The 12,567-nt window shown below is 39.5% G+C and overlaps 1 protein-coding gene across 1 annotated transcript in view; it reads left to right on the top strand.

The window, feature by feature from the left end:
- Positions 1–7,559: 7,559 nt before the first annotated feature.
- Positions 7,560–12,567, top strand: part of Snrpb2 (small nuclear ribonucleoprotein polypeptide B2) — a 12,025-nt gene continuing 7,017 nt past the window's right edge. The window contains exons 1-3 of the mRNA XM_004635608.2: positions 7,560–7,674; positions 8,972–9,094; positions 9,410–9,582. Coding sequence (XP_004635665.1) covers positions 9,031–9,094; positions 9,410–9,582 — 237 coding nt within the window. The 5' untranslated portion in view covers positions 7,560–7,674; positions 8,972–9,030. The remainder of the gene's footprint in view (positions 7,675–8,971; positions 9,095–9,409; positions 9,583–12,567) is intronic.

The following is a 12,567-nucleotide window of genomic DNA, read 5'->3' as shown; positions in this document are numbered from 1 at the left end:
CATCCCCTTCCCCTCCTCTCCCTTAGCTCCTCAGTCCCTCCAGCCCTTGGTCCCCTTGCCCTTTGCAAAAGATCTTGTTTCCTATTATCTTTTATTTTGCTCTTTAATTTATTTAAATCTTGTGTTTCTTATATAAGAGAAACCATGGTTTGTGTGTCTGGTTCATTCTACTTTACATTGTGATCTCAAGGCGCATGCACTATAAATGACTCAAGTTCATCCTTCTTTATCACAGAGCAGTGCTCCATTATGTGTGAATATCACATTTGCTTTATCCAACTCATCTGCTGATGGACACATAAGCCATTTCCAAGATTTAGCTATCATCAGTTGTGCTGCTATAAACATGGCTATTAATGGGTCACTGTGATTTGATGAATTTAACTCCTGGGGAACATCCTTATAAGGGCAATATCCAGGCCAAATAGAATTTGTAGTCTTAGTTTTTTGCAGAACAAAAGATCCAGTGAAGAAATGGGCAAGTTAAATGAATAGGCACTTTTCAGAAGAAATATCAGTGGCTAATACATACATGGAAAAACTGTTCAACACCTCTGGCCATTAGAGAAATGCAAATTAAAATAATACTGAGATTCCATTTTATTACAGAAAAAAATCCCTACCTTCAAAAAAATCAAGCAATAACATGTGCTGGTGAGGCTGTAGGGAAAAAGGAACCCCTCTACACTATTGGTGAGAAAGCAACCTAACCCAGCAATCTTATACTAGTGGTTCCCCACATATGATTATTCAACTTTACAATAGTGACAAGTAGTCATACATCCATTCTTTTTTTTACTTTCAGCACACTACTGAAATAAATTACATGATGCATTCAATTTTGTGCAACTGTATGCTAAGTGCAGGGAAGTGTTTAGAGCCCATTTAAGTTACCCCAAGTTAAAAATATGATGTTTAGGAAGTTATAAATCTTTACAATATTTTCAACTGGGGCTGGGGAGATAGCTCAGTGGTGAAAGCGCTTGCCTGGCAAGTGCAAGGTCCTGAGTTTGATCTCTGGTATGGCAAAGAAAAAAAAAATTGTCAACAATAATTTTACTGGTATGTAATCTCATTCTAAGTGGAGAATGATCTGTACTGGCTCAATAAATTATTGAATGAATGAAGCATGGTACCACATTCCTGGCTGAAGCAGAAGGACAAGTTTGAGTTCAGCCTGGGCAATTTAGTAACTCAGGGAGACTCTGTCTCAAAATAAAAATTGAAAAAGGGTTGAGGATGTAGCTCAGGGTGAAGATCCTGGGTTAAATCCCCAGTACCATACAGAGAGAGAGAGAGAGAGAGAGAGAGAGAGAGAGAGAGAGAATAAAACGTACTTAAAAATGTGTCATCTGGTTATTACGTTGGTTTCATCTTTCAAATATATTAGTCATATCCAATATATAACTTAAGTACTTAAAAACAGCCTACAGCTGTGAAATACTTTGTATAAAACTTTATACCAGAACTTGCAAAGTGTGGTGGTTCATGTCCATAATTGCAGCACTTTGGAAGCTGAAGACAGAGGATCATGTGTTCAAAGCCAGCCTGAGTTATGTGTCCAGCCTGAGCAGCATAGTTAGAGCCTTTTTTTTTTTTTTTTTTTTTTTTTGCGGAACTGGGGATTGAACTCAGACCCTTGCACTTGCTAAGGAAGTGCTTATTCCACTGAGCCATCTCCCCAGCCCCTAGAGCCTGTCTTAAACAACAACAACAACAACAACAACAACAACAACAACAACAACGAGAACACTTTTTAAGATTTTTCAGAGATGGTTTTAATTAGTGTGTGACATCTGGATGGGGGATGCTCTGCTGCATAAAAAAGTCCTAGTTAATTATTTCTTATGTTGTGTGAATAATTAGACTTGATGTGCTTGGAGGCATGGGGAGGGAGGATGGCTTAATAGTAGTCAGAGTCCTAAGCTTGACCTAGGCTTTCTTTCATGATATGTTTCCAAGATGATAAATGTAGAAAAGGGGGCAGCTGGTAATTCGGGCACCGGGTCTTGGTATTTCTGTCTGGAAATGCTGCAGACCTTGTGTTCTCACACTTCATTAGCCAAAAGAGCATGTAGCAAGGCCAATTTTCAGACAGTACAGAGTAGTACAGGTTTTCCATAAGCTTAGAAAAAGGTAAGGATTGGAATATCTTCCCACAGCCCTGATGACTGTCATAAATTAGAAAGTGGCTCAGGACCTCACAAACAAGCAATCACCTATTAAAGTAGAACAAAAATTCTACACTTCCTTATTTAATATTTATTTCCAAGTGCCCAGTGAAGGTAGGCAAAGGAAACTATCACATACATAGCATCTCTTCTGAAATAAACAATTCATTTCTTTTTGCTTAAGAATGTGACTGGTAAGGTTTAGATGTACGCGGCTTGCCCCTTTCAAAACTCATACGGAACCCCACTGCAGGGTTGTGTGGAAAGGTCACTGGCCTAGAGGCCACAGATTAATCCATCCATGGAGCAATGGATTAATGAGTTATCACGGCAGTGGCTCTACTATAAAGGTGAGCTCTCTCTAGCTCACTAGCTTTTTGTTATCAGTTTTTGCCCTCTGCTACATCACGTTGTAGCAAGAATACAACCACCAGAAGTGAGTAGATGGTTGTGCTCTATTCATGCAGCTCCTGGACTCCAGCAGAACAGTGAGCCTATTATACTTCTTTATAAAACCTTAACCTCAGGTATTTTGTTTCAGTGCAGAAAATTGGCTAAAGTAACTATTCAGAATTTGATAGTATGTCTTTGGTCCTAGGGCCAACTATTATGTGATACTGGAGTAATCTAACTTATATTCAAACTTTATTTATTTATTTATTTATTTATTTATTTATTTATTTATTGAGATGGGGTCTTGATACGTTGTTCAGGCTAGGTTTGAACTCACTGTATGACCCAAGGTGGCCTTGAATTTGCTGTGATCCTCCTTCTTGGTCTGCCTGAGTGGTGGGGTCAAGGAATATGCCTCCACACCCAGCTCAAACTTTTTTTTAAGGTACTTGGAATTGAACAAAGGACCTTGCACTAACTAGGCAAGTGTTATACTACTAAGCTTCATCCCCACCTCCATGGTCTTGCTAAATTGCACATTCTGGCTTCAACTTTAGGCTCATTTTCCCTGGAAATGCTTAGGGTCTTGGTGACTAAAATGTGAATGGTCAGCAGCATCAGTATTACCCGACAATTTGTTATAAATGCAACTTCTCAGGTCTCAACCCAAGCCTCACAAGTCAAACATTTTTATTTTTTATTTTTATATTTTAATAATTTTATTGAGAAAGAAGTAGCAATGAGATAGTTCCAAAACAAGTTAGTAGTGCAGTTACAATAATTAATACATTGCACATCGTTGTCTTTGTAGTAGCTATTCCTAGTACAAGATGCAGACATGATATCTTGTCTAACCACTATTCGTTCAAAACCTTCTTCTCATTGAACTAAGAGAAAGTAGCTGTATATTTATGCTATTGTGTATACACAGGTATATATTTTTTCCATTACAAAATGGTCCATTTATATCCCCTTTTTTGTTTACTTTTGTCAGAGATGTGTATTCCATTGCCATTCATATATTGTAGGTGCATGAATTCAGCAAAGTAATCCAAAACAGTCCAGTACTCTATAATACTAGTGGGTTATCTGCAAGACTGGCAATGTCAGAAGTTGTTGACTTCAGCTTTTCACAGCTCAGCATATTAATATGGCTTTACTCTTTATATCTCGATTTTATACTTTTCTGCTGGATGGTTAAGACCAAGATAAAGCAAGACCTATATAACAAAATATGTTATTTTTGTATCTGACAAGGTCAGTCAAATCCCCTCAGGACTTACCCTGAAACCCTGTGGGATGACCATTCTTAGATAGTTTTTTTTTTTTTAATTTGGATTTTCAAATACCAAGAGTTTAAAACTCAAAAAGAATTTTTTTTACAGTTGTGTCTCATAAGAGAAGCAAAACCTGCTGTACTTAAGAATTTCATCTGCATAACATTTTGCTGGGTAGGTGAGTCTTCTGGGAATGATACCTTATTTTTCTAGTCTCATAGGGGATGGCAGGTATGTGATGTTATTTTAGCTCACTTCCAGAGAGGACAGCATTATATTGTACAGAACCTATATGTCTCACAACACCAAACGATATAAAATTTGAATTTTCCTTTACATTTCCATGGGTAGATTAAGCTCTCAAAAGAAAACTTCTTCCAAACTTTATGAAACATATACATAATCATACGCTGTGCAGATTACACTTACCCTGAGGGTATGATTTGGAAGTACACAAATGATACTCTACTATTAACATTTACACAGAAATATGCATATCGAAAAACAATACTTTTATGAAGAATACAATAGACTGAAGTGAATAAAAGGAAATTAACTGCACAAAATTATTTCCTGCCTAAACGGGAGTGAGAGGGTTGCTTTTTAGGAAGGCTTAGCCAATGTAATTCCTATCATCTGTGAAAATGTAAACATGATTTGGAGCACAACAGTAATGCTTAGAATTGTTTAATGCATGTAGTGAAAATAATTTCACTCTATATAAATGTCTTAATCTAATCACCACCTGAGGAGAAAAAGAAGTACAAACAAATTGCCATACATTTTGGGGCTGTAACATAAATAAGACAAAATATATTCACCATGGTTTTATGATGTGCTTTCAATTATACCTGGACTCTTCTCAAATCCACTGCAGCAAGATACTGAAAGCATTTAATGAGAAACATAAAACACATGTAGATAAGGTAGCAAAATATATGTGTATTCAGAGGCACTAAGAAATACCTCAGTTATCATCCATATAATGTAGACATCTTGTCAGGGTTTTATTCCCAAGTGGTTGTAGTAATTTTTCTGTTTCCTCTAAAATAAACTAGTTTATCATCAGGAGATTCATGAGGCTTGGATACAGCGGTTACAGTGCTGCTCTTAGTTTTGTCCAATAAAAAAAAATGCCTGTTTCATAGGAATGTAAATCACATTGCCTAACCAAAATATGAGTCTCAACTGATTAGAGCTTCAGGGAAATACATTTGCTCTTCTATCATTTTTTAAGACATGATTTTTTTAACCTGATTTGACCAGCAAAAGGTCAGAGACTATAGAGAATTGTGTTACAGAGGATCACTAGTTGTTTTACAGTACCTGTGACTAGAGCTTGTATGCTATAAGACTTAAGATCATCTAGATATGTGATCATGGCATACCCAGCTTCTCATTAGGCCCGATAAGCTCTTCTCTCCTTTTGCTCCCTTCCAGCTATGCTTTCAATTACTGTTTTCTCTAAATCATTCAGGAATCCTCAGAATGTTACAGGATGGGATAGGGACCAGCAGTGCTTTTTAGATTATTATTTGTCCTGATTAATGATTTGTTCAGGAGAATTGGTGGATGTAAAATATTACTGCTTATCTTAGGGCTAAAATAAAATGAAAAGAAAAAGGAAAGGAAGCACAAAAGAATTGCTCAGGAAGAAGTGTGTGCTTTGAATTTAAAAAAAAAAAGGGACAGCAAAAAGATACCTCCAGCGAACAGAAGGGACCACTGTAAGAATAAGAGACCAATGGCCCAGAAGTCAATTGCCACCATCTTTTCTCATCCTCTTTGAGAGTTGATCCAGGTTGTTGCCTTTGATCTCATGCTACAAGATGGGTATCAGGTGCCAGGTTTGGCATATTCTTATGGTAGAAGGCTGGTACCAGAAGCAGATCTTGGCTTGATCATGCTCAGGTGCTGTGCTCTGGGCACATGGTTATTAAGTCTCCTCAGCTGGCAGCTTGTACCAAGTTGCTCCAGCCATGTTACTGTGTTCTGGCCTCCTACTACAGGAGGACCATTAACAGATTATCAGGCAGCCTAGAGTGGCTGCTCAAGGACAGAAAATTCACTGGCTCTTTTCAGCACCTGGAAAGCAGTAGACAGACCACTACCACTGAGTGCCTTGGGGTGACTTCTTCACAGCAAAATGCACAGGACCATAATGTAGTCATTCATGGATCAGGGTGTGGTCTCTCTTCAGCCTCTGCAGTTCCCGTGGTGTTTTCTTCCCAGCTGGAGCACTGCTGCATGTATGTACGGTATTCACCTCGTCTAACAATTATGAACTCTTGGCCAGATCTATTCATATGATACTGTTAGATGGTAATTTATTTCCAGAAAATTTGCTTTAGTACTATGTAATTTTCAATATATTCATTTAATAAATATTTATATGTCATTTTTTCTAATTACTGAGCATACTTGAGTAAACAAAGCAGACAAAAATCCCCACCCTCAAGATATAATTTTCAAGTTTACATTTTCATAATAACAGTCCCCAGCTGATAAAACTACCTTGTTTGGTTCCCATTCCCTTTATCCTTTATCTGTACATTCAAGTCAGAGATAGCAATTAGAAATAACATTTGGGAACTACGTATTTTGTGTTTGGTGGTGTGCTAACTCTTTATAGTCAGCTCCTGAGATCCTACAATAGCTAGGAGGTACTGTCAAGATGACTATTTCACAGTCCAGGAAAGTGAGGGTCAGAGAGATTAGCTAAGGGAGGAGATAGATTAGCGGCCCACTGGCTCTTAAAAACCAAGATGCCTTCCGCATATCTGGTGAACAGGTAAGTGGATGAATGTGTCCTCTTTTACGAATTTTCCCTAATTTAACAAAAACACTAACCCCTTTGATTATTCATTTTATGGGTAGGGGAGTGGACAGGATGTGGGGAGGGAAGTGGGAAGGTGGCAGGGAGTTGGTGTTTTCTGAGTGAATTAGGCCCATGATCTTAGGATGCGCTGGAGCAGAGCACAGTTGCTTTACCTGGTGGGAGAGTCACGTTCCAATGCCATTTCTCTTTACCCTGGTGCCTCAAACTGGACTGTTAGAGATTCAAACGGAGCAGCAGTGTGCCAGAGGAACTCGCCCTGAGTCCCAGGAGTCAAGAGACTTGGCTGGAAGGGCACTGGCTGCCCTAAAAAAATGGTGTCAAATAGGGTACCACCTGCCCTCATTGTCAGTGTGAGGAAGTGCTGTAAAATCATATGATTTGGAGTCAGAGCTAGTGGCACAAGCCTATGACCCCTGCACTTGGGGAGGCAAGTTTGAACCCACAAAGGTCAATTTAGCGAGACCCTGTCTCAAAACAAAATTGAAAAATAGGCAGAGGAGGTAGCACTGTGTGAAGGCCCTCAGTTCAATCCTCAGTATAGCAAAAATAAAACAAAACACACATTACATACGGTTTAGACAAATGGAAAACATCATTGTCTGGAGTAAAACTGTAATGGTCGTGTTAATGGAAATGATTCACTGCCCTCTGTCCCTCACAGTATGATTCAGGTTTGCACTTTCAGGACACATTTCATTCTATCCTTTCCTGGTCCCCCTTTCCTGCCACTTTTTCCACCGGCCGTGTGCGCACGCGCAGAGAGACAGTTCCAGCTGTGTCCAGCAGAGGGGGAGGCATCGATCTAATTGGCGTTCGGCTTCTCGACTTCCTGGCGCTCGATTAAGGAGCTTGGGAGCGTTACTTCCGGTACCTATTCCATTTCCGTCTCGCCATTCTTCCGAAGGCGGCGTGAACCGGGGCTGCTTTGGAGCGCTGTGTTCCTCACGGCTGGGGTTCCTGGGGCTGCAGAGCTCAGGGCAGACTGGACGCAAAGGTAGAGTCGGGTCGGACCTGTGCGGCCCGGGTCCGCTCGAGGGCGGGGAGTCGGTGGAGTCTGGCGTGCTGGCCCTGCGAGGCGCGCGAACTTTTTTGGGACAGCCCTTTAGCTTCCGGCCAGGGAGCTTGAGTTTACGAAGTCAAAGGATGATTAAGATCCCTCTGCTCGTGTGAGCTTGACCGCTCGCTTCGCTTTCGGGTGCCCTGCAGCGGCTCCCTTTTTAATGTTAGGGTAGCGGTATCTCCAGGTGGCCCCGACTTCCTTGCAGCCCGCGGCCTCCCCAAGCTCCACCCTCGGATCTGTCTCTTCCTTCGAGTTGTCTGCTTGGTGACCCCAACCCTCCTCCGGGTTTCAACTTAGGAGTTTACAAGCCTTCAGGAAGCACTACCTTTCGTGACCCTCAGACAAGCACAGACCCTGTTAGTAGGCTGTCACCTAGTCAGTCATCTTGTGCTGTTCACGTAGTGAGTGCATGGAAAGTATTTGTGAGCCAGAGAAATACTTGAGGCACCAAAGAATGAGCAAACTCCAACGATTTGCAGCAAGGAGGTGTAAAATGTGAAAGGTTCAATGTGAATATGAATTCATAGCAGTGTAAAATATGCAACGTATTGTAGTGAGTGTGAGGGAAATGTTAAGGAGAAAATTCGAGGGCTGCTGTCAAGGTCCAGTGCATATTGGCGGTGTCCTTTCAAGGTCCCCTAACTTGTACTGACCATTCATCATAGCTACCTTATCGCGCAAGAACTCATGAATTTTCTGAGTTATCCTGGGTAGGTGCTGGTTACTGTTCCCTCGAGGACTGAGATATTGAGGAACTGGCCTTAAGTGAGGTGACTTGTAAGAAGCGTAGACAGTTTCATTTCAGATCTGGTTGGCACTACAATCCGAGCTCCTAACCGTCACACAGTCTTGGTGATGTTATATAAAATTAGGACTGAAAGTTTTTGGTAGCAGTACCCTTGACGTGCCCTGAAGGAGTACCCGTGAAGTGCTCTGTACAAATGGAAAGACGGTGTCATTTGTCACAGCTGGAAGGCAGGTATAAAGGTATTTATTACCTCGGATGTATTGGTATTAGTAAAATCTGTCTATGTGTTGGTTGGTGTTCTACCTAGTTTTGAGCCTGAGATCTAAAAATGAAGGCTGCTATGGAGGAATTAAAGTTACTGTCACGTGATGCTTTCTGACATTTGAGATTGAAAGAATTTTGAAAAATTAGTGTGATGTCTTTATGCTGTATTCCAGTATAATGTAACCCTTGTTAATAACAGCTTATTTATTGTCTATTTAGGTTATTTGAAGCAAATCATCTTATATTTCGTGGCAACATACAGTTTCTGTGACTAAAACATGGATATCAGACCAAATCATACAATTTATATCAACAATATGAATGACAAAATTAAAAAAGAAGGTACATACTTTTTAAAATATTTGTTCAGAGCTGAATTGTTTTTATGCTCTGTAAAGAGTTATACTACTCCACAACTTATGTGGCTATCCCTTTCATTCCATTTGGTATAAGGATTTTAAAGCTTTTTAAAAATAAGAGTAAGTAGGGACTGACCTGTTTTTTTCTCATAATGACTTCAAATGACTTAATGGGAATGGTATGTGTTTTTATTAAAACAACTATAAATGAATGGTGGGAAACATTCAGTGTGTTGTCATTTTGTGAAGAGTTTTGTCATTATTTCATGCTTAGGTATCTTATTTTCCCTCTGAACAGAATTGAAGCGATCCCTGTATGCGCTGTTTTCTCAGTTTGGGCATGTGGTAGATATTGTGGCTTTAAAGACGATGAAGATGCGAGGCCAGGCCTTTGTTATATTTAAAGAACTGGGCTCATCCACAAATGCCTTAAGACAGTTGCAAGGATTCCCATTTTATGGTAAACCAATGGTGAGTTAATCCTGTTATGTTTGCTTTAATTACTATTAACGTGTAGTAGATTTGTAAATAGGGACTGTATTACTTTCTGCTTCTAACTGTGTATCAGGAAAAAATGAATGTATTCTTAGAGAAATATACTAACAAAATTGAATGCATTTTTAGTTTCTGCCATCTTAAGGGGCAGAACCAAAGTATATTGAGACATACAGTATTTTTAAAATAATGATGGCAGCATGTGATACTCTTATCTTTTTTAAAAAAAGTAGAAGTTAATGATGTAGAACATGAACGGAGAAACTTTATATAGAGCTTTGTAAACTTATCAAACAACATGAAAATTAAAAATCCTGGGTTGAGAAGCAAATCCTGCCTGAAGTTTTTGCAAACACTTTGGGGAAGTATGGCATAACAGAAGCTATGCAGTGTAGGTAAAACGATGATCTAAGGTAAATTAAGCTTAATGTACTTAATGTACCTTGAATGGAAATGAATTAGATATACACGAGGTTTAAACTCCACATGTAGCTGCTGCCAGAAGCAAGGTAGGGAGATGAGTTAGAGGCCTTGGCATAAGTCAGAGGTGGCAAAGGACTGCCTAAGGGAGGGGCCGTGCACACTCAGGGTTCTACTTCGTGAGTATGCACTTTGCTAAGGGATTCCAAACTGCTTGTCTTTCGGGACTGGAATATGGGGTGAAGCACGCTTAGAGCTAAAGCCCAGGATTTAGAGGCTCTGTGGCCTCCTCACTCTGACCCCACTGATGGGATCTGTGCCTGTGCTGTTTGATCACCTCTAAGTCGTCAGCAAGTTGGAGGGTCATTGAGCCAGTTCAGCCATCAGCACAAACTCTAAAGGACAAGGGGAGAACTGTTTTAGGCTTCATAGGCTACGTGTAATTGCTGTTTATGTATTTTGTGTGAGTATTTTTTCACAACTTTTACAGTTGTATTTAAAAATTTTCTTAACTTGAAGGCCATACAAAAATAGGTCACAGGCTGGATTTGGCCTTGAAGTTGTAGTGCAGACCATTGGTCTAATGTTTTTATTTCAGTCATAAAGCATCAGGAATCAGAAGGTTAGTTGTTCATCCAGGTTATGTTACTATAACCATTGGCACCACTGGAACTTGAAAATAGTTTCCTAGCACAGTGTTGTAAATGTTTTCCCTGTACTAGCAGTCAGGGAACTTCCTATAAAGGTACAGATAGCAAATGTAAGCTGTGCCAGGTGATCTCTATTGGAGCCACTCACTGTGCTGTCTTTAGGGCAGGAAAAGCTGCTATAGATGAGATGTAAATTAGTAGATGTGGCTGTGATTCACAAGACTTTAAAAAAAACAGGGTTTTGTACCACATTTGACCCAGAGTTTCAGTAAGTTGGAATTTCTTGAAACCGCCTGATTTTAGTAGTCTGAAGAAATAGCGTAAGTGAGATCTCAGTTGGCAGGAGTCTCCAATTGGGTTCGTGACCGTCTTGCTGAGTTGAGATGACAAGTTGACATGGGCCTGGTAACTCAGGTACAGGCGGGTGGAAAGAGCTTGCTGTGTTTGTCACCAGTCTCACCTTGCAAACCAATTCAGTAGAAAAAGCCCAGTGGCCTGATTTTATGTGGAATAAAATTCTTTGAGCTGTGTTGTTTTTATTTAATTTGTTAAGTGCTTTGTCCAGGGTCTTTACATTGAGCTGCATCTTCACTCCTTTTTATATTTTATTTTGATATGGAGTCCTGCTAAGGATATTAACCTGACCTGGCTGGGGTCAAACTTTCCATCTTCCTACCTCAGCCTCCCAGAGTGCTGGGCTTACAGACATATGCCATCACAGCCAGTTTATTTAAATGATTGTAGTTGCTCTTTTAACTCCAATGTACCAGACCATAAATGAATAAAATGTGCTCTAACTTGTAACTGATTGTGTTTAATTTAAATACCTCAGTAAAGTAAAACCATCTTTTTTTTTTAAAGGAATATATAACTTTATTGACCACTGCTCACCATTATTTACAATAAAGTAAACAACATACAGTAAAATAACATTCTGACTCCTACAAAGTTGTTTTCCTGGCTTCTGCTGAAAACAGTAACCCAAATACTGAAAAAACTGAGCCTACATGTAAGGAACAAGTTGGGGTAAAGAAAAAACATGCAGGTTAATAGTTTAGGTTTTAAGTTTGTCCACTCATTTATTCTAGGTCCTAAATTTTGAACATCTCCAGCCACTTTGGTAGGTTTCCATGAGTCAAATCTTAAGACATACATGAATCCTGACTTTTGAGTGCAGATTTCAACTTGGTGTGAAATAAGGAATCTTGGGGAATTTTTAATGTTCCCTTGTTCTTGTTAAGTCTTCCTTAGTGAATTCAAGCAAACCAAGTTTTGACTTGCTGCTTTATTCAGATGGGGCAGCTATTGGTAAAGATAAGAATCTTTTTTCTTTTTGAGACAGAGTCTCACTATGCAGTTCAGTCTGGCCTTGCACTCACTTTGTAACCCAGGCTGGTCTTGAACTCCCAAGATCCTCCTGTTTCAGCCTCCCAAGTGCTGGGATTGTAGGTATGTGCCACCATGCCCAGCTAGATAGGACTTTTTTTGTGGAGGGAATTTTGGAAGTAAATTGCATTTTTGTGATTAAGGACAGATACAGATTCTGATATGGTTGCTTTGAAAATATCTATTTTAAACTGTCCAATTAACCAAAAAAAAAAATCTAACTTAAAAGGTTATGGCTTCAGGAAAACTTTCTATTTAGCTGGAAGTGATTTTTTAGGTTGCTTATAATGATGACGTCTCAAACATGAGCTTATCACCCATAGTTTTTGTTTTGGTGAATGTTTAAAAACAACAAAAACCACTTACATAAGAATTTTATTTATATACACACAAAAACTCAGTGTGGTCCTTAAGCTAAGCGTATGAGCTAAAATATGAGTTCTGATTTGGACTATGGACAATTCTCCCCAACATTTAGAAAAGCAGAGTGAAGGTATCAGGCTAC

Source organism: Octodon degus, unplaced genomic scaffold, assembly GCF_000260255.1.
Source record: "Octodon degus isolate 3935 unplaced genomic scaffold, OctDeg1.0 scaffold00073, whole genome shotgun sequence".
NCBI classification, from domain to species: Eukaryota; Metazoa; Chordata; class Mammalia; order Rodentia; family Octodontidae; genus Octodon; species Octodon degus.
Note: the sequence above shows the minus strand (reverse complement) of the source record. Positions and strands in the feature narration are given on the sequence as shown.